Source organism: Myodes glareolus, chromosome 1, assembly GCF_982192425.1.
Source record: "Myodes glareolus chromosome 1, mMyoGla1.1, whole genome shotgun sequence".
Classification (NCBI taxonomy): domain Eukaryota; kingdom Metazoa; phylum Chordata; class Mammalia; order Rodentia; family Cricetidae; genus Myodes; species Myodes glareolus.
The window spans coordinates 103,333,490-103,356,774 of record NC_142026.1 but is presented as its reverse complement, the minus strand read 5'-3'; the positions used below and the strand labels follow the sequence as shown (position 1 = coordinate 103,356,774).

At 33.7% G+C, this 23,285-nt stretch overlaps 1 protein-coding gene across 2 annotated transcripts in view; it reads right to left on the bottom strand.

Annotated features, from left to right (window-relative positions):
• Nkain2 (sodium/potassium transporting ATPase interacting 2) overlaps positions 1-23,285 on the bottom strand; it is a 1,053,674-nt gene that overhangs the window by 518,730 nt on the left and 511,659 nt on the right. For both annotated transcript variants that reach the window (XM_085689941.2, XM_048425402.3), the window contains exon 3: positions 11,382-11,462. In XM_085689941.2, the coding sequence (XP_085546067.1) occupies positions 11,382-11,462 (81 nt within the window). The remainder of the gene's footprint in view (positions 1-11,381; positions 11,463-23,285) is intronic.

The following is a 23,285-nucleotide window of genomic DNA, read 5'->3' as shown; positions in this document are numbered from 1 at the left end:
TGATGAGACATTGTGTCCATCCTCTCCACTCCCACATTGGGACCCCATCTGGATTGAACTTGTATAGTTCCTGTGCATGATTCCACAGTAGCTGTGAGTTTATATATGCATCAGTCAGTGTGTCTAGAAGACATTGTTTCCCTGGTGTCTTCCAATACCTCTTGATGTGGGATGTTCTTCTGTATATGTGTTGCTTTTTTTGGTTAATGGATAAAGCTGCTTTGACTTATGGCAGGGCAGAATATATCCACCCTGAAAGAGATACATAGAGAGAGTAGGCAGAGTCGAAGAGATGCCATGTATCTGCCAAAAGAGAAAGATGTCACCACTGGAACCTTACTGATAGTCCACAGACACATGGCAATACACAGATTAATAGAAATGGGTTAACTTAAGATGTAAGAGTCAATTAATAAGAAGCCTGAGCTAATAATATAAACAGTGTTGCAATTAATGCAGTTTCTGTATGATTATTCGGGTCTGGGAAGCTAGCAAAGAAGCAAGCAGTCTCCATCTACAAAATGGTGCCTACCATCTGGGGCATGGATCCATATAAGACCTCAAAAAACAACTTTAAAAAAAGTGCTTCTAGACCCTCAAAAACAAGAGTCAATTGCAGCTTCTTGGTAGCCACAATTTTTTTTTTCAGATAGACTCTGCTGGCTGCAACCAGAGGAGCAGCTTCTTTAAGAGACAACTTCCTGGTTCATGATGGCATCAGGAATGGCTCTGGCTCTTTTGGGAGGTCCTGCACTAAAGTGGGATCTATGAGCAGTGTGTTACAAATTGCTTAATGTAGATATAGACCCGTTGAGCCCCTGGAGCTGGGTCAGTGTGCATAGTCCATAGAGTCAGTGAACATATCTCTGCCATGTTGGACGGGCTGGAGAAAAAGGCAGGGTTCTGGAGTGGGTCCTAGCCATGCCCACTTAATTTGAAAAAAAAAAGGTGCTCCTGGTCAGAAAATGATTACAGATATGCAATAAAGACAGATTCAGCCAGAAATAAACTTCTAAACAGGTCATAGTGTGTTTAAAAATGTACATAGGCTTGGGAGAAAGAGGAAAAGGAGTATAGACAGTTATAAAAAGAAATACATAGTTTTGAAAAGTAAAAAAGTCTTTAAAGAGACAGAAAATTAATATAAAAGAGTATAGACAGTCATAGTTTAAAGAAGTATAGAAAAATAAGCCACATAAAGATGGAATATACATCGAGTCTAGATTATATATATATATATATATATATATATATATATATATATAATTGTGTTTTATTTTATTTATTTTAGAGAGACATTTGATTCTGAGGGGCTGCTAAGCTAAACCAACACATAAATTTTAAATGCATCTTGATTTCAAAATTTGAGTCTAAGGCTATGTTACTTTTGAAAAGACATTCTGTTTTTGTTTCCGCAGAGAATGGGAATCTGTGTATTTTTCCCAGGCTAATGTGGTTTGACGTAGCAAGATCCACCAAAAGGTCTCCATGAACCCCTAAAAATGCTTTGCTCAACAAAAAGCAGGAAGTAGTTTGGAGAAAACAATGCCCTTCATTTAAAGAGGGGATATGATATAGAGATGAATACTTTGCATTGTTATAGATCTTGGTCTATTCATAAAAATTTAAGGCTTATTTTGTTACACTGTGTATACGTATTTCTGCTCTTGCTTAAAATATTGTGTTTATGCAGGTCATTTAAAATTTAGAATAATTTAACAATACTGATTAATAGTCATTTATAATAGTCACACTTGTAGTCATGTTAGATTTTCTAGATGTACAGAAACATATTTCAGATGGATAGGTATTCTTTAAGTCTTTCAAAGACCTACAGAATGTGGCATTTAAAATGTTTTAAGAACTTAGACTTTTATAAACAGAGAGACATGTCTGCTTTTGGCAGTACCAATTACTTCAGAGAGGTTGATGGGCATTGAAGAAACTCATTATGAAGTTTGCCTTCATTGTGACAAGGCTAAACATTTGTTCAAGAAACCGTTCTTGCCTGGACTACTAATTGCCATAGTTTATGAAATGAACATGCAGGACCCACAGAAAAATGACTGATGAACTTTTGTAAAGGTAAGACAGTTCTTCAGGGTTTCCTGCTTTATGACAGAGTCTGCCAGACATTCTGAAGGACTCAAAAGAAAGTGAAAGACAAACTGCCAATATAGGCAAAACAGTCTTTCAAATTTTATGCTTCATGAAAAGTCTGTCAGATAATATGGGCTTGTTCAGTGAAAGACAGATGCCCCACTCTTACAGAAGAACTTTGGGTGACTGACCAGGCAGTGCGATGTCTCTATAAATTCTAGAGCTTTGTAAATTGCTTACAATGCACTTCCTGTTTACTTAGGTAATATTATACCCTTATAGCTTTCTTTAGTTATGATAAAAGATAAATTAGATATGAAACTTTCCAGATACAAATAGACTAAATATTGTAAGTGTAATTCTTGCTTGAAACCAGTTTTGTATATGTAATTTTACTATGTTAAAGTTAAAACCTTACGTTTTATTTAGACAGAAAAGGGGAGATAAGGGGAATGTCCTTCCATATATGCTTTGCTTTTATTGGTTAGTGAATAAAGCTGCTCTGACCTATGGCAGGGAAGAATATAGCAATATTGGAAGAGTTATATAGAGAGAGTAGGCAGAGTCAAAGAGATATCATGTAGCTGTCAAAGGAGAAAGATACCATGGGTGGAAACTTACCAGTAGGCAACAGCCTCATGGCAATACACAAATTAACAGGAATGAGTTAATTTAAGATATAATAGTTAGTTAATAAGAAGTATGATCTAATAAGCCAAACAGTGATGTAATTAATATAGTTTCTGTGTCATTATTCAGGTCTGGGTGTTCAGGAAATGAACAAACAGCTTCTCTTTAAGCCCTCTGGCTGTTAGGGTCTTCCTGTCACCTCTTATGCACATCTCTTAGAGCCCTATTCATGATGAGTTCTTGTAGGCATTACTAATTTGTACTATGTTAATTAGTATCCTTATTAGCTTTGAGTCACTTCTCCTTCAATTTTACTGTTACTTGCTTTAAATATCATGTTATCTGAAAATAAGACCACAGTTTTTGTTTCTTATTTGGGGTACAGTTGTTTCCAAAGATCATGTCTTCCACTTTTTTATATTTTTTCAGTAGATTCAAATATTCAAGAGATAACCTCATAGGTAACTTTTATCTCAAAGTTCCATCTTAATTTAGATCTGTAACTTTTTATTTCTTGACTGAAATACAAATACTATAACTTACAATAGGACATTTTAAAAACCAGGTATAATTTGAAGAACACCATAAGAAAGAAAAATGCGTTGATGAAACATTCCTTTAATACTAAATACCTTCAAAGACTGTACTGAATTGAATCTGAACTTTAGTTTCAGTAATGTTTAATCTGTATCTTGTTATCTTTTGTTCATTCTCCAAATGATTTCAGTTTAAAATTGTATTCTGTAGAATTTGTTCCTTACTTTCAAACTCATTTTCAAGACTGCCAATATTTTTTACAATTTTAATAGTAAAACATTATATTATTCTACATTTATTATATTATATTATTATTATACAATTATATTATAATTTAACAATGCAATTATTATATTATATATATGTACAATAATTATATATACAATAATTATTATAATTATACAATACAACTATATTACACTCTACATTTATATTTTTAGCATGTACAAAACTCACCATTTCCCTAATAGCAAAACTATTCAAATGTTTGAGCCTGTGTCCTTCAAAGTTATCGCTATTTATAAATTCCCTAAAAATAGTTTTTACAATTGTACCACAAGGACATATGCTCAACTATGTTCATAGAAGCATTGTTTGTCATAGACAGAACATGGAAATAACCTAAATGTTCCTCAACTGAAGAATGGATAAGGAAAATGTGGTACATTTACATAATGGAGTACTACACAGCAGAGAAAAATAATGACATCTTGAGATTTTCAGGCAAATAGGTGGATCTTGAAAACTTCATACTGAGTGAGGTAACTCAGAACCAGAAAGACAAATGTATGTAGAGAGAGGTCTACTAATTAGTTCCTGGCCACTTAGGCCCAAAATAATCACACAGAAACTGTATTATTTAAATCATTGCTTAGTCCATCAGCTCTAGCTTCTTATCTTCTAACTCCACATCTTAATTTAACCCATCTCGATTAATCTGTGTATTACCATGATGTTGTGGCCTATCAGCAAAGTTTCACCACATCTGTGTCTGGCGGTGATTCCATGGCTTCTCCCTGACTTCGTCTTCATTCTACCTTGCTATACGCCAAGCCAGTTTCTCTATTCATTAACCAATAAAAGCAACACATAGAGAGAAGGACCTCCCACACCAGACAAACATCATATGTATTCACTCATAGGTGGCATAAAGCAAAGAAAACTAGTCTACAATTCACAATCCCAGAGAACCTAGACAATAATGAGGACCCTAAGAGAGATGTACATGGATCTAATCTACATGGGAAGTAGAAAAAGACAAGATCTCCTGAGTAAATTGGGAATGTGGTGACCATGGGAGAGGGTAGAAGGGGAGGGGTGAGAAAGGGGGGAGCAAAGAAAAATGTATAGCTCAATACAATCAATAAAAAATGTAAAAAAAAGTCAATATAGCAAAGTTTTATTTAATCTTAAGGCTTTTACTGGTTCAAAGACTAAATTCCTAGACTCCATTCCCATCCAGAGAGTATAGTTTTTAAAAGTCAAAAGAATCCTTTATATTAAATCTTTTTAAAGTACTCATTCAATCAATGAAGTCTGTTATTGTTAACTTTGGTACACACTCATGTATTTACACAACAAACATATACATGTACACATACCCATTATATATAGAGTGAAGGTTAATAGTACTAAATACATGTGTCTATATACCTATATATGATATTTATAGGCATACAAACACATACACTTGGTTCTAGTATTGTCCCCTATCCCTCCCTTCATCACTCCCTTCCTCCCCATCTGTCTCTACATTATGCATGTATATATATAAATATAGATATAATAAAGATATATATATATGTATATATATATTTGATATCTAAACATTAAATAGTGAAAAGAGTTTCTTGTTTCATCTCATAATCAGTACAAAAGATTCCTTAATTACTTTAAAAACTTTCTTCTTTCTTAAGTATATTTTGAAATGTATTTTACATTTTAATTTTTTTTCTTTTTTAAGGAGTATTAGATATTCTATACTTCAGAGGCAGTGAAGAAACTTGTGGTCATTAAATTTAAGATGACAACATGTCTCCCAAAAGAAGTTGTGGATGTGAGACTCGAACTTGGCAACAAGGTCCATACTGAAGACAGAAATCTGGCTGACAGATGTTTAGAGATGATCATTTAAATTATAAAGAAAAAAGTTTTTCAAGTAAAAGAATGTTCAGAGAGAAATAAAAAAGTTCAACGACTCTAATTCTCACTTAAAAGGTAACCCAAGGAAGCAGAGAAACAAACCAAAAAATGATAATTGAACAAATAAAAAAATAATCAGCAGAAATTAATAAAAACCAAAATATGCAAATAATTGGATAATTCAATTCTAGTATTACAGAAGAACTACAACATAGTTAATGCCTACTATCAGAACATCATTTTATATTGCCTATAGTAGAATATATTTTGAAAAACTGATTTTTTTCTAATTAGTTTATTTATAGCTGTGATGGGAAATGTCTGTCACAGTACTTGGCATTTGGTCACTTGATATTCAGTTGGTGACATTCTTTGGTAGGTGAAGGAAGCACAGACTGGTTGGGGAAGTCCATAAGCAGACTTTGAAACTACATGAGTTGTGCCACTTTTCCTTCATTCTCTCTGACTGTGCTTCCTGCCCCAGTCCCTAGGTCTCTGCCTGATACACGTTTATCTGCCATGACACTTATTGGGAAACTTAAACTCAAACAAACCCTTTTTTTACAGTTGCCCTGCTCATGATGTTTTTCCTAAGCAAAACAAAAGTAACTAATATACCAAGGAAAGTAAAACCTAAAACCAATATGGATCCATTATACATTTGTGTTGGTATTCATCAAAATTAGTCATTTTCTGTGATTGCAAGTATTGAACCCAGGTTATTCAGCATGCTAAGTAAGTATTTTACCATGTAGCTATATCCCAGTCTCATTTTATTTTTTTTATTGATTTTATTGAGCTTTACATTTTTCTCTGCTCCCTGCCCTTCCTCTCCCCTCTCTGTTTACCCTCTCTCATGGTCCCCACACTCCCAATTTACTCAGGAGATCTTGTTTTCTATTACTTCCCATGTATATTAAATCCATGTATGCCTCTTTTAGGGTTCTCATTGTTGTCTATGTTCTCTGTGATTGTGATTTGTAGGCTTGTTTTCTTTGCTTTATGTTTAAAAACTACTTATGAGTGAGTATATAAAATAATTGTCTTTCTGGGTTTGGGTTACCTCATTCAATATGTGTAATACTCCATTGTGCATTTTCCTTATCCATTCTTCGGTTTAAGGGCTTTTGGGTTATTACCAGGTTCTGGCTATGGCAAACAATGCTGCTATGAACGTAGTTGAGCACATGTCATTGTGGTATGACTGAGCATCCTTTGGATATATACCCAAAAGTGCTATTGCTCGGTCTTGAGAAAGGTTTTATATTTATGGAATGTCACGTTGATTGCTCAGGGTAGTCTTGAACAGATTCTACAGCTCAGGCAAGACTTGAACCTGACATTTTTCTGATTGTTTATCTAGTAGCTAAGCTTTTGGGGGGGGGGAGGTACAGTTATGGCTCACTTAAAAACAAATGGGCCGTGGTAGCGCACAATTTAATCCCAGCACTTGGGGCAGGCAGATCACTGTGATTTCAAGGCCAGCCTGGTCTACAAGAGCTAGTTCCAGGACAGGCTCCAAAGCCACAGAGAAACCCTGTCCTGAAAAACCAAAAACCAAAACCAAGCAAACAAAAAAAATACATTAGTTTTTGAAGAAACGTGAATATAAGTAAAATGACTATAACATTTGTCTTTTTCACATACAAGGTCATAGAAGACAAATTTGATTTAAACTTTGATTTCACTAAACATAAGTATGCACAAACATTGGAATCTCTCTAAATGGAAAATGCATTTGTTGTGGAAAATGCAAACTACAATTGCTGTAAGAGTCCATTATTCTGTCTAGTACTCATTTTGGATTTTAAGGAATTTTTTTTTTTTTTTTGCCTACAGAGTATGGAAGGTTTTATCTTTCTGCTTCTTTCAGAAGAGAACAGTTTTATTCCCTAAAGCTTGAATTGAATGAATTATCTGGCTCTTTCAGATGGCAACATTGAATAATAAATTAAACATAGACCCTAAAAACAACTACAAAAGTCATTAAAACATAGCAGCTTTCTAGAAGAAGCTTGCATGTATTTCTGAATATCACACAGACACAGACACACACACACACACACACACACACACACACACACATGCACACACATTTAGATATAATTAAATACTGTTGCCAAGGTTTCACCAGGTAAATTTCAAATGTCTAATGAAATCTGACAGGTATGTTCCTGTGTCCTATCCTTCATATCACAGGCTTAAGTTAAAGCAAATTCGTCTGTTCTGGGTATAAAGTACTCCCATTGTCTGTCTTCTCTGTAAGATTATTGTTTTATTCCTGTAACATATGATCACCATTGACTAATGACTCTCCTCAGCAGAGAGAGGCATGAAAGGCTCTTCAAAACAGCCCTTCAGAAGGTGTGGTGATACACAGCTTCAATTGGAGCCATGCTGGGAGCGAAGACCTGTATTTTGAGATCTGTATTTTGTTTACAGCCGTCTTAAGTTCTTAAGTAAGATATTCACCTTTGCAGGCCAAGTTCTGGACCTAGGAAATTAGCCTAGTGAGACCTCCAGGCCCCAGGCCCTAGAAATAATAAGCATTTCCTTTGTTAGTCAACAATCACTGACCCTCAGTATTTCTTTATCAGCTAAGGATGCCTCTGGACCTGAATTCCAGCAGACCTGATCCCTCCCCTCCCCCTTGACCGTTTTCTATATAACAGCTTCTGAGACTTAATAAAGAGTGGCTTGATCAGAAATCCTGTCTTGCCGTGGTTTCTCATGTCTCTTGTTTCTTCCATTCTACTCCTCCTGGTTTATCAGGAACCCCCGTTTATATCCCGCTGGTCGGGATAGAGAAGGATACAATTTTTTTCACATCTAACACTTTCATTTTTTTTTCAACATTTGAGCAGGCCAATATCTTTGTCCTGATGTATTATTATGAAAACTTATTTTCTCATGCCAGGTAATGAAATGAATAAGTAAATCAGTATAGTACATGTGCTTTTGTTCTGTTTTGTACTTTGAACCTAAAAATTACTATTGATTAAATAACATATCTTTCATCTTTTTGCAATAATTCAAGTACGTTGATGGATAGGACAGGTCTTTATTTTTATCTGAAAAATGATAAGAGAATAATAATTGCCTCCTATAATTTAATGAAATAAGACTATATATGAAGACTTCTCAAAGCTACTAACACTACTGCTTCATTGTTATTTCACCTCCTGTTTAATGTTCAAAGGCAGCTTCAGACCAAGTTACCATTTACATGAATTGAAAATCTACTTCCTCTTGGTTTCCAAACAAGACATCTATTAAAATCCCAACTCAAGGAACAATATATTATATGATACTTGATGATATTTAGCTTAAACACTCTCATGTTAGCTACTGATACAAATAATGTAGAAATTGTTACCTTTGCCATGGGTATTTTGTTGCTATAATATATTCATATATATTATATATTAACATATGTACACACATATATATTCCTATTATATGTTAATTTAACAGAAACTTAAAATGCAGTTTCTCTATTTCATAAAAATAAAACTATTTTTTTTACAATTTCTAACACAGTCATTGAAATTTTGGTAATAGTGTATTTTCATACCACTAACCATATAACTATTCATAAATGACAACTAAAGTTCAAACAGCTTAGTCTCACATACTTTATCATCACAATCACATAATTACTGATTATAGACACTGAGTTTCTTCATGGTTGCATGCAATTTATAATCTTATGGAAATCATAAAAACTTAAAGGTAAATTTTAGTTACTTATATAGGGATCAAAATTTGGGTTCTCTTTTCTATAGTATTTTTCAGTTTATTTTTCTAAGCAAACAGTTTTCCATAAAACAAGTTGTTGTAAAGCAAATGACCTATTTTCATGTTTTATGGAAAAAATACATCTGTCTCATTATATACATCTCATTAAATATTTTCTCTTATTTGATTTCCTGTTTTATCCCCAAGATTCAAGTAATGAGCATTCAGATGGTATACACACTGTCTTATTTTTTTAGCGGATTGAAAATGACGATGCTTCATGTGCTGTAATCTGGCTACTCTAAGTAGTCTCAGCTGAGCCGTTATTGGTTTGTCGTGACTCTGTACATTTTCAGGCACTCTGCTTCCTTCTCGCATTATATTCCTCACGGTGTGGGCTACTTGGAACAACTAAAGATTTAAATGCCACAATCACACCTTCCTCAATCCTCTGAGCATCAAAGAAATCCCAGAACAGATAACTATAGAACTTAGCCTTTTATGGTTTTATTTTAGACTGTTTGTTAAAAGGAGATGATTAAATTTTCATGTATTCTGAAGCCTTGGTGGACAAGAAAATACTGTTAACTGCTTCACTGCTGACAACAGGCAATCATTAGATGCCCATAAGAAAAAGATTTCTCTCTTTGGCTTGCAGCTTGCTTGGACTTTAGGCTTTTAGGGTGTTCCCTCACAATGGTTTAATGATCTTGTTCAAAATCATGAGATCGCAGCCTCTGTCCTGTCTCTGCAGATGCACGAGGAAAGTTTGCTATCTCCAGAGAACATCAGAGCACTCAGATTGCCTCAACTCTCATGCTCTGTGATTTCATGTTAAAGAAACTGTGGTTTGCTAAACCACTTCACTCTGTCAATACTCTTAACATCTGACTTACAATCTTAAAGTGATTTTTTAAAATAGAGAATATTATTAAGTCTCGTTCTAATGTGAAATTTCTTTGAAGAAAGTGGGTTACAGAAGAGCAGAGATATATAAATGGGGGACTAATTCAGGTCCCTGGGAAAGCATACTGTCTTTTAAGCCGTGATTTCATCTGTGTTCCTGCTAGAGCAGCCGAAACAATTTTTCTCCATTGGTCACAGCCCCTTTCCAGATGGGCTGTCTGCTGCCACAGCATATAGAATGACTCTCTGAACAAATCACCGAATGGTCATTCGTCAGGCTGACTGTGAGGAACTAGACCCAAATCTGATCATTAAATAGATCCCTAGATTCTTCCTCATCCCACAATGTCACACTCATATTTTCTCTCCATCTTTTGTCATCGAACCGAGATAAATCAAAATGATTTCTACTTGACATTAATCCATAGCACAGATCAAATGATAAGCAACACTATTAAAAATGCTGAATGTTTTGTCAAATTCCCACAAATATATATTACCACCCCCTATTTCTCTCCCCATGAAGACATGGGGAAGTGTTGTCCAGAGACTTTTCTTCTGAGTACTGTGTTTAAAGATGTCCACATCTTTCTGATATTTGCTAATGTGATAGTGATAACAAGAAAGATGTAACAACTTATGTCTTTCAACACTAGCAAGAAGAACAAGGCATGAATTCTCTCCAGAGTCAGGATTTACTTAAATGGATGGTCTTATTTGAGCGATTTACTGCAACTTACTACAATATAACAATGGTGTCTTTAGAGGTATGCAGACTATATCATTTCTATAGTCAATGAATTCATGTTAAAATTGCAACAGTGCTCCTCACAAATTAAATAAATAAATCACAGTGAAAACAGCAAGAGATTTTCATCTTTTATGCTATTTTAGAACAATGTATATATTTTATTCATGTCTGTAACAATATATTTATTTCTGATAACAGTTTATGGATTGTCTAAATTATTGTATTATGATTTGAGTTGAATCAGGAAAACATTGTTGAATACAAGGAAGTGAAGCGACTTCAAATATTTTAGAGATATTTGTCTCTGAGAAATATCTTATTTGGCCTTAGAATTCTCTCATGGATGATATAAAGGCATATTGCATGAGTAGTGTTATAACTTAAACCTCATGTTGATTCTGCTAAAAGGCATCAAACACAACCTTGTGATGATAGAGCATAGAAGTAAGAGTGAGACTCCCTTTAATTCACCCTCACCCACTATATAGAAGACAAGAGCTGGAAAGACTTGGCCTAACTTGGAAGGAGATTCATTAACACATGAGTGATGACCCAGGCAAATCAGATGGCAAATTACCTTCGAGAGATCCCCCGCCTCCAAATAGAAGCAGATAACAAACACATTCCACGTCACCCAGAAGACTAACCAGACAGCATACTGTAAAAAAGCAAAGAAGAAAGAAAAGAATTAATTTGCTATTAGCCGAGGCAGAGGGCAAATAGATCTTGAACTTCTGAAATACAAATTAAAAGGTGAGTTAAAAAATACCAGATATTGCTTCCATCTAAGAACAGGCATGCCTATCTATCTATCTATCTATCTATCTATCTATCTATCTATCTATCTATCTATCTATCTATCATCTATCCATATCTTGATTTCCTACATCTTTTTAAGGTCTCCGAATTCAAAAATTACTGCAGGATCACCAGGCAGTGGTGGCACATACCTTTAATCCCAGCACTTGGGAGGTCGAGGCAGGGAGATCTCTGTGAGTTCGAGGCCAGCCTGGTCTACAGAGCGAGTTCCAGGACAGGCTCCAAAACTACAGAGAAACTCTGTCTTGGAAAACAAAACAAAAAATAGTAAAGGATTATTTCAGGTTTTCAAGGCAGAAGAGATAACTGCCTCCCCATTTCTAAATAAAGAGATTTTAGTTTGCAGACATGGAAAGAACTGAAAGCTCCAGTATACACTCTAAATGTGAAAAAAAAAACAGCTTTGTTTAGTAAACATGCCTTCATAGTGGATATGCAAACTTTCTTCAAGTTATTAAGGCTATTTCCAGCACAACGGTCCTCACGTCTATGCCCATATATTATGCATTTTTTTAAGTGATTCACTTCCTTGTTCTTCTTTTCATGCCATCCTCTCACAAACCCCATGACGTGAGAGTAACTATTCAGCAATCATCCCCAACTTCATTTTGTTGTTGGCTTAGTTTATATTCTGCAGCAGCAACAAATTTTCTTACCAAGTCAGCTCTGACCAGTTAAACAAATTATTTTAAACATCTTGAATCACTATCCTCGAAAGCACCACAGATAACAAAGACCAAGATTAATAACCTCCAAATTTATATCCAATGAAGGAGATGATTTTTAAGAAGATTAATATCACATAGGAATCATCAGATTATATGTAATATGCATACAAAGAAGATGGATATAATGTACAGTTTATCTTGAGAAACAGGACAGGAAAGCTTAAGAGAAAGAGGTGATGCTTTCTCTATGAGAAATGAATGAGAATGACTTTCAGACTCAACTAAGTGACAGTCTGGGGATTTACTGGAACGGTGATATCAACAAGGAAATGGCAAGTGTGGGTTTTCTTTATCAGTTGAAATCATAGGGCATTATGTCACCTCCTGCTAAATAAACCCATGACTTCCATCCCTGTGATAATTAGTTCCATATTTTATACCACTATTCATGAACTCCAAGAGATCTGAACCATACTGCCTTTTAAGTCACTTGTTTGAGTTCATCCCTGTAGACATCCTGGATTCCAAACACATTGTTGACTTTCTGTTCCCTGGAGTCAAAGTCCACTTTTCTTCTTGGAGTCCTTTACCATATAATTTCTTCATCATTGATTTTTTTTTCTTTTCTCTGCACATTGCTCTTCACATCCATCAATATTTTATTTTTCTTCAAAGGTCACCTAAAATAACACTTGCTGACAGACCTGCAGTTATATCTGAATGAGCTTTTCATAGTGTTTTGACTGATGTTGCTGTCTTAATTTCAATTCTCTACCATCTTTACTTATATATAAATGTCTAATATACAGACAATAATATCTTTAGGATATAGTGTCTTTAGGCTACTATATGTTCATCTGCCTAAACTACTAACTGAATACCTTGGATAAAATAAACATTCAAAAATTATTATTTTTAATTTAGGGAGTGAATGAGAAGAAATTAAGATAAAATATTATTTTTAGTTTCAGAATGCAGACACTACTCATAGACATTCTTTTTGCAGGCATACTGTCATCTTTACCTTATTTGAGGAGTGATGAAATTGTTTCACAGTAAACAAAGGTTCCACAGCATTTTAAAGATGCTTGGTTGTTCCAACTGCTGTATAGGGGTGTTGTTCTATGCAATGTAGAGTGAAAAAGGCCTAATGTTCTGAGACACAAGGATATTTGAGATTCTGCCTAGAGTGTGTACTGAGAACTCATGGAATGAGAGCTCATGAGGGGATTCACAAACTGAGTAACTGCAGCAAAGGATCTTGTTTTGTAGAATTGGGAATTTATAAAACATTTGAGTTTGATCAACCTGTGTGTTTAGACAGCTTAGTTTATTTTTAAACTAAAATGGGGAGGTTGTGATTGAGTACTTGGAGGTAAACTTGAGTAAAATAAATATCTTTTTAGATGTTTAATGTATAAATATTCCACAGATTGCCTTTCACGCTAGGTGCTTCCTGCTCTCTGCAGAAGCATATCCACTGTATGTAACACATTCTAGCTTTGCTTTGATTTCCTGTAATTTGGTGATGTTTTTCCTAAAAAAAAAATCTTGCTCATTTTAATGTCCTGAAATATTTCACCTATGGTGGTTTCTATGAGTTCTGGGTCTTGCATTTATATGATGGATAGATTTGCATTTAGGTTTCAGAAATATAATGAACTTCTGGGTTCTTATTGATAATATGAAGAATAAAAATATGTACCTATGGTTTGCAATCGTTTAATTAATTTTTCACAAAAAGGAATTAAACAGAAAAGGATAGGAAAAATAAATTTATGTTCTCCTTTGATCACATTAACACAGTTTTGCCTTTTTAAAATGATGGATGGAAAGCTGAAGAGATCCTACTTAACTGAATGGTCAGTTAGAAGGGTGGCCAATTATTTGAGATGAATGAGTGAACTGCTTTTCATCATATGACTCAAACACCCCTGCAAATTTTCAATTGGCAGGCATGAAAGAATATCAATGCTAGATTAGGGATGAAGTCAAGAAGTAGAACCATGCATGGGGAGCACTGAGATAAATCTTCAAAACCTAAAAAGTAAACAGATAAATAAAAGCAACGAATGTCAGTGCAGTGGTTTCTTTTTGAAAACTTAATTTTCATTTTATTTATATGATTTGCCTGCTGGGCCTATGTAGCTCTCACGTGTATGATATCATAAGAGGGCATCAGATTCTCTGGAACTGTAGGTTCAGATGGTTGTGAGAACTGCCATACAGACACTAGATATCAAACCTGGATCCTCTGAAAGAGCAGTCAATGCTTTTAACCACTAATTCATTTCTCGAGCCATTGGTGTGACTTTTTCTTATTACATACATGAACTTACATATAAATTTATCAAGTTGTGGAAATATTACCTATATCTCCATAGGTATTGGGATACTGGTTTATCCAATAATGTAATAAATATATAAGTAAGATTTTTTTCTCTTCGAGACTAATATATAGTTTTTCTCAATTTATACTGTATTACTTACATGAACGTTACATATTAATTGGTACTTGTACTCTCTTTGGTTAAAACTGGAGCTCAAAAGTTTTGAGTAATAACCAAAATTTAATAATATTATGGAAGGATGGCTGAGATCATGTGTCCCCTAAAAATATATTACAAAGAAATTAAGAACATGGCACATATTATCTGCATCCGTCAATTAGGAACTCTACAGAACTATTGTAACTATATGATATTATTGAGATTCAGGCTCTGTTCCTGTTTATTAATAATTGGTAATTCATAGCGCTTCTAGGTGATGGAATGCTTCAAAGCGCTCATTCCTTGAGTATTTAATAGCTTTGCCACTTTATTATAATACTTATGTTAGTGCATCACACTTTGTCAAAATAAAACAGCAATAATACCAAAGTTTTATCAACTCAGACTCCATAAAACACACTCCACTAATGTGTCTAACACATCATTCTTCACAGCTGATTTTGCAAACCAAAGTTATTAACCTTAAGGTAATATGATTACCCCTAACTTGAAGGGGTTTTTTGTCCTTTTACTCAAATTCAAAAATTGATATTTAGATAGGATTTTCAAAGGAAGCATTTATATTTTTAAGTAAAAACAATATTTTTTACCTTTTATTTACCATGTCACACACTTATAAATCACATTCTATATCTTATTCTATCTGTTTCTTTTTTTTAGTATTTATGATAAAGATCTGTACAGCCATATTGTCCAAGGTAACACAGAAGCATTTTCCTTTTCCACCTTTGTATTTCTTTGAATTACTTTTATTTCTTTGTATACTTAACTACAAGTCAGGCGGTCCCAGATAACAGATATTTCAGGCTTACAGAAGAGAGCCATTGTTTTCTAGTACTTCAGGACCCTTCAACAAATGGGAAAACACTTGGATGCATTTATAGTGATCCTTGTAATCATCTTTTTATGCAAAATTGGGGGTTTACTAACTTATTCCTTAATTATATCTCATTTAACTTGCTTTTATATCCTTACTACCTTCTCTATTTTTTTATTTTTCATTTTGTAGTCATACTTTTTCAATAGTTAATGGTGGTATTTTTCTGGATCAAACATGCTCCAGTTGGATATTGACAGTTGCTTGAGTATTGACGAAGATATCTGCATTTCTTTATAAATTGCATGGCAGTGATCTTTGCCAACACACTCCATTGTTATGCCTCTCCTTCAATTTGTTCATGTAATAGAAATTAAAAGGGTCTGTACTAACTTCTTTCTGCTTGCTACAGTGCTTGGATTGACAACAGCTGACCATTGCTCAGCTTGTATGTAATTGGAAATGCCATTCTGCCTAGAAGAACTACCCTAACGAGATGACAAAGAATTGTACTGGCTAGGTATCAGCTAACTTGTAGTTTTCTTCAGTAAAACGAATCTTGCCTCCATCTCATTTTTTTTTCCCCGTGAAAAGGCTTATATTTTACTTTTCAGATAAAAGCTTAAAAGCTTTGATCTATTATCTGTGATAAGAGACAAATTCCACTTTTTGATGAAATTCACTTTTCAAGAACCGATGCCTGGGGCATCCAATAAACCATTTGAGAAACGAATGCAATGCAAGTCTTACCAAAATGCTGAAAACTGTTAGCTACAATGAACTAATGAATCATCATGATTTCCCTGTTGTTTTTATGGCTCAAATAACAAAATAAAATTATCAAAATAAAGCGAAACGTAGTTAAGGCTCTTACTTATCGTAAGCAACTTTATTAGGCAACTCAGATATATTTGTGGTGTGTGTGCATGCGTGTTTGTGTGTGTGTACATGTGTGCACATGCACATGTAGGGACACTTGTACCAGGACAAAGTGTGAAGGTCAGGTGGGAGCTTTTTCTCCACTTCCACTGTGACATTCCGTGTCATCAGGCTTTCTGACAACCTTCTTTACCAGCTGAGTCAACTAACAGCCCTGATACACAACTGCATAATATGTAGGAATGGAGATTAGGTTTGCAAGGCTAAAATACTAATATTTGTTTTATTCAGAGAAAAATATCGATCACATCTCAATGGTACTGACACTGCCTTGCCACTCCTCTCATTTGCAGTAAAAACAACTAGATTTAACCTCTAGATTTTTACAGTGTCACTTATATTCAGCAAGGCAAAGCATGTAATTGTAACATAGTTTGTCAGCTTTATATGCCCAGATATATGTGATTACAATTTTTATTAAAATAAATGAACTTTAGAAACTGTAAAATAGAGCATTGTTGAGAGAAAATGTACTTAAGACAGACATATTTTCTCATATTTCTTACTAAAATTTCAATAAAATTAACTTCAGGAAAATAGGTTATTTTATGATTTTAAAAGAAAAAGGCAAGAATCATTTGAAATAGAGATTTAAGTTTATAGCTTGTCTTCCATGTTAATTTCATGTTTAATTTTCTTAAATATTACCTAATTTGGAAAACTTTTTAAACAGTATTATTTTTATTATTAGGAGATGAAAGAGGAAGATAAAAGTAATTGTTTGCCATGTGATATTATACGTGATTTATTAGCAAAGGAATTGGTAATGAATTAGTTCACATTCATCAGCTACCGGCTGGATTCTGCAGATGTGTCAGGGAAACACTATAGGACAGGACCAGATTTGTCTACTGATTTGACTTTCACTTCCTATTGCAATATTATCAATTATTGATATGCAATCCACGAAGTCTGCAGAAATGTTTTCTGGTTGGAATATTTTCCCTAGGCTACAAGTAGTATCAGCAACTAACATCACCAAGACTATGATGCTAACATTTATGTAACAATTCATCAACTACGAAGAACTTCCTTCAAATAATTCCTTAATGCAAAATGTAGGGAGGTTGGAATCGTAACAGCTAGGTGTTTATAATATAAGGGGAGACATTTGAAAGATAGATTGAAAGATTGCTTCCAAAAAGAAACATTTCTGCTCAAGATGTTTCGGATCCACTGATGTTTTCTCAGTGCTCATCATGTCTTAGGTGAGGTTTCTCATCTCAGAGCTGCCTCACCTGACCTGGTCACCCGGTCATCACTTCTTTCCCTGTTGTTATGAAGAGCAAAAGTAGACAAAATAATCCATTTATTTTGCAGTTATTATTTTAATGCCAATGGAAGTCTGCATTGCAATGAAAATCTGCAAATCATGCTACAATTAATTTCTGCTGTAGAAGCTCTCTTTTAAGAAATTGCTATCAAAATACACTATCATTATATAATTTAATGCTCCCAGGGATGAAGTCTCAGTTAAGATCATCATCCAAAGTCTCTTAGAAATCTAGTGCTCTTTTTGCTCTGCTCTGCTATAGGCTCAAAGCAGTACTTTATTAACCAATGGCATTTACAGCTTGCAGAGGGGACTCCCACATTAGTGTTATCTCCTCTTTCTCCCCTCTCTGCATAGTGCGGAAGTCATGCCTAGTCTACACTAAATAGAAATATTGCTCTTTGTTCTCTTCCTTATGGATTTCACTTGGTGAGGAAGAATTATTTAATAGTCTATAATATATATGAATGTTCAATCCTGTACAGAGTTATTAGGTTAATTCTCATCTATTAAACTTCTAGTGCTTTTATTCTATTTGTAACAGTTCTGAGAAAATTAGTTTTTTCTTAAATATGTTAGTTTAGTTTGACATCAAAATCCTTTTGGCAATCATACTTGGAAAATGCTTAGCTCAATCAACAGTCTATAAATTTTCAAACATTCAGTGGGCATTATTTTAATAATTGTAAAAATGATTATTGACTTTTTTCACAACTATAAATCAAAATAATATCCCAGATGTATTTTGTTTGTCTTGAAGTAAAAAGTGCAAGTAATTTCCTTTAATCCAAAAGTAAGAATATTCATTCAGTACAAAAACAGATGCATATATTTTCTTGTGCTTTAACTTACTCAAAATATTTAATGACAGGAAACTTATTTCCCTGTAATTTCTGAAGCTGGAAATGTTCTATTGAAAAGTCTTTGTCCATCTACAATAATTATTGTGCATACATGAATTTAAGATTTGAAAAGGTAATATAACATAACTTGGTAAAACATACCAAATTATATTAAAACCATAAGAGCTAAAACTCATGTGATGTTAAAATTATGTAGTGAATTTATTGGGTAATTTTACTGCTACTCCCCCTGAATCAGTTCATTCCCAATGTCACAGTGATAAACAGACAGAAGTGCAATGTGTGGAGAGGTCTCATATCCATAGAAACAAAGGAAAATATCAAACTATAGAAAATATATGCAGTGCTGCTTATTATATTGTTAGGGACTTCTAGGGAAGTTGAAAAGTTAGCAAGCGATGCAAATGACTGATTAGAGGAGGCTAGACATACAGGAGGTGGAACTAAAGAAACTGCGATGTATTTACACAGTGAGATGCTTGGTTACAAAATGTTACTTAATAGTTAAATTTGTATAGAATCAACAATATCATTTAATGAATAATAAGATGTGAAGATTAATTTTTTGAAAAACAATTTGTATTCATCGAGTAGTAGTGTTTAATTTATTAGTTATCATTTTGTTTTAAAATTGGGATAGTGCTTAAGTTACAAATTTTATACAACAGTTGGAAATTCAGTATTTTTGTAAAATGTTTATTATTTATTATTTTCATTTTTGACAGTTATAGATAAGAAAGGATAACTATTGTCATATGTGGTCCATGAATGAATGGAAGCATCACAGTTTGGCAAATGGCTCTTTATGCTCAGTTGAAGCACTTTGATGACACTCTAATTCTAGCTGATTTTAATCAGGTCGCATCCATATGTCTGTTCTCAGTTGTGTTTCATGAAAGAATTCAGGATGAACTTGACTAATGATACATATGTAAGACAATCTCATGTCTTATGATGATGAACTATGAAATGATACAGTCAGTCCTGTGTCCAGTCCAGGTGGGTCTTGATTTGTTCAACAGTCTCTCATGTTTGCAGACTATTAGCTGAAAAAAGACATGCATAACATGCAATTGGTTGTCATATTGTTTCTACAAGATATATAATCCATCATTGAACCAAAACGATGATAGCCAAAAGAGTTTTGATGTCTGTACAATTACAATGACATCCTAAGAGAATAAAGGAAGGATTATCTGCCATGGAACACTAGCACACTTTAGAATTTGTTTGTTTCTCTTTAAAATATGAAGGTGAATAATCAGTATATTTATTATGCAGTTTATAATTTTGTTTTCTAGAGACACACAAAACCCCTTGCTTCAATAATGCTATACATATTCAGCCAAATGTACTAGGAACACCAACAAAATATGAAATTTTAGCTCACCTATTAAGGAAAGACATGAGAAATAGATTAAAAAAATCATGAAGATGCAACTTAAGAAGGAACAACTTTGCAAAAGTGCATGTAGGATAAACTGTCTCTACAGACATGTCGAGAAACCATGTGCTGAGTCACACAAAACAGAGATACATGTATGAGGACTATTACACAGGAACAACAGAAATCTGAGGCTTGGAAGAGATAATCAGAGCACACGTCGAGATTCAAAAAATGAAAGCTAGCAACAGTTTCAAAACGCATGTCATTATCATGACAAAGATCTGGTATGTTGTGATAGATGTATGGTTGTTGTAAATATTGATTGAATAGCATAGTGTACTTCTGCACCCCCACTTTTGGTATTAGAAGCATCACTTGTTTCCTTTGGACAAAGGCTTTAGTGCCTTTGCCATGTTATTTACCACCCTTCAGAAATTTAAGCCACTCTACTAGTCCACTAAATAGTCTTCTAAAATATGTATGTTATCTTAATTGAGGGATGTGGTCAGTTAATCAATATGAACTTCAAAATGTTTAATTGCTATCTATTGCTTTAATATCAAAATATATAGAGAGGTCATATATATTATTTATAAAATATAGCTGATGTTATTTTAATTTAAAATGTTAAAGAAACTTCATTGCTCTTTGATCATTTGTGTATTACTTGATTATAAGAGTAGGTAAGTAATAAAATCCTCTCAAATGTTATTTTGTTACAATAGAATTTTTCAACTTACTTTTACTAGAATCATTTTTAAGAATTACATTTTTTTCTGTCTACCCAAAAGGCAACATAGACATTTTTTTCATATTTACTTCAGTTTATGTCCTTTGAATACTTGATTTGGTTGGATGTTGTCAGGACTGAAGCTTTGTCATGCTGTCACTGATTGCTGATTGTTCTGTGTGCTACACTGTTACTTGAGGCTTAACAATCCCGGTATGCCAAGAAGTACAAAGAAATGAAAGTTCTTAATGAGAAGCCCCTGTGTTACAATTACAGATTAATTCAGTGTTGGGGAGGAAATATTAAAGTTACAAGTCCTTTAAGAAATTTGTACACTTAAATGTATATGAGATAAGGCCACAATTTTTCTCTTCCCATAAGAGAAAAACAAAAACCACCAAACCAAAACAATCATTCAACCAAATAGCATCAACGAACACTGAATTTAATTGACTCTTTCAAATTGACTTTTTTGTGTATGTTTGTAATACACACACACACACACACACACACACACACACACATTTATTTGTTTGTGGTCTTTCAAGATGGAACTTCTCTGTGTAGCCCTGGCTGTCCTGGAACTCACTTGGTAGACCAGACTGGCCTCAAACACAGAGATCTTCCTCCTCTGCCTCCTGAGTGTTGGTATTAAAGTCCTGAATCACTGCCCACCCAACATTTTTATATTTAAATTGATAGGTAAAAATGTATTGTGTGTCTTGTCCTGTATAAAGATGCTTCAAAGTTTGTACACATTATAGAATAGTAAGTCCGATGATGAACTTGAACATATTTACTCACATAGCTATCGTTTTGATAGTGATAGTATTTACTATCCCTTCCCAGGGTTTTCAAGAATGTAATGTGTCATCATTTCATACAGTACATCTGCTGAAATTACTCCTTCCTTTTAACTGGTATTATTTCTTTTTTTTAACCAACAGTACCCCATGCTCACTCCTGAGTTAGCATATCAATCAGTATCTGGTAAGTTTACTAGGTTATTTCAGCACAAAACATTTCTCTACAATACCTCAAGGTAGTGTTATACAAGTCTTTTCAATAGTGGTAAAATATCTGGTCTGCTTCTACTTGAATGTCTTAGATTCCACATACGGCTATGATTTTGAGTGTCATCTTCTAAGGCTTGCTTATTCCATGATTTCATTTGTAATAACCCTCTTCCTGTTTTTTTCCTGCTGTTTCAAATAACAGATTTATAATATTCATTATAAATAATGAATTAAAAAATTCATTTTATAGTTGAATATTCCCAACCTCTCTCTCTGTATCTGTGTGATCATATTCTATCACTTCATTCATTCATTCATACATAGTGATCAGATACATACCATGGTTAAAGTAAGCAGTTCTGTAGTAAATACCAAAATGTCAATAACTGATAAACTGATTTCATTCAGGAAGCTAAAAAATTGATAATAATTATATTAGATTTTATATTAATGTTATTTTAAAATTTTAATGAACTTCTCTATGTTTTTTATAAAGGATGAATAGAAGGTTCTTAAGATTTTTGTTTCATGGTTCATCTCTCCACAGTCAAACAATGACTAAAAAGTTGATTAAAAAAATAACTTCCAGAAATATATGTCACAGACATTTTAAATTGTGTGCCACATGAATAGTGTCTGAAATTTCATGCCAGCCTTGCCCTCATAGTTGAGAAGTGAGTAACCCCTTTGTGTAGTGGAAGTTTATATAATGCTTGCTTGTTAGTTGTTTTGTGACTGCCTTTGTTTTCAGAAGACTGCCACTACTGCACGGCTTCTGTTTAAGTAACTTTATTTGTTTTAATGAACATCATCAAACTCCAGGGACAATAACCCTGGTAATTTTCACATTCCTATAATAATAGTTCAATTTACTGGAATCACTATTGTCCATATTTTATTGTGCTTGATATGTGTGTAAATGTGCTATTATTTTTAATACACATAATTACATACTGTTTTAATATACACAACAATTATATATATACAATGTGTGTATGCATGTGTTGTATATACTACATACCTAAATATATATATATATCCCACGTTGGTCTCAAATTCGCAATCTTTCTGCCTAAGCCACTTAAGTGGTGATACTTGAAGTCTGTGACATCATGCCTGGCTACTGAGCATAATTTAGAACTTTAGCTTGAATGTAGGTATATGAATGTTCTGTTATTATCTGTAGCTTCAGTAATGCATTAGATGATATTAAACTTATTCCCAATAGATAGACATTTACAAAATTTCATTGGTGTCATCAATGACACGAGTATTTTCCTGCATATTTTCTTTAAGCGGCTAATAACTCCAAACTTCTAAACTGATTTTGAGGTGTATGTACATACATTTATTTTATAGTAAAAATATTGATGATAGTATGTTATTATATGAGTAATAATATGGTAGATAAGAATATATTAATAGTCTATAATCTAGTAATTTCCATTATGAAGATTAT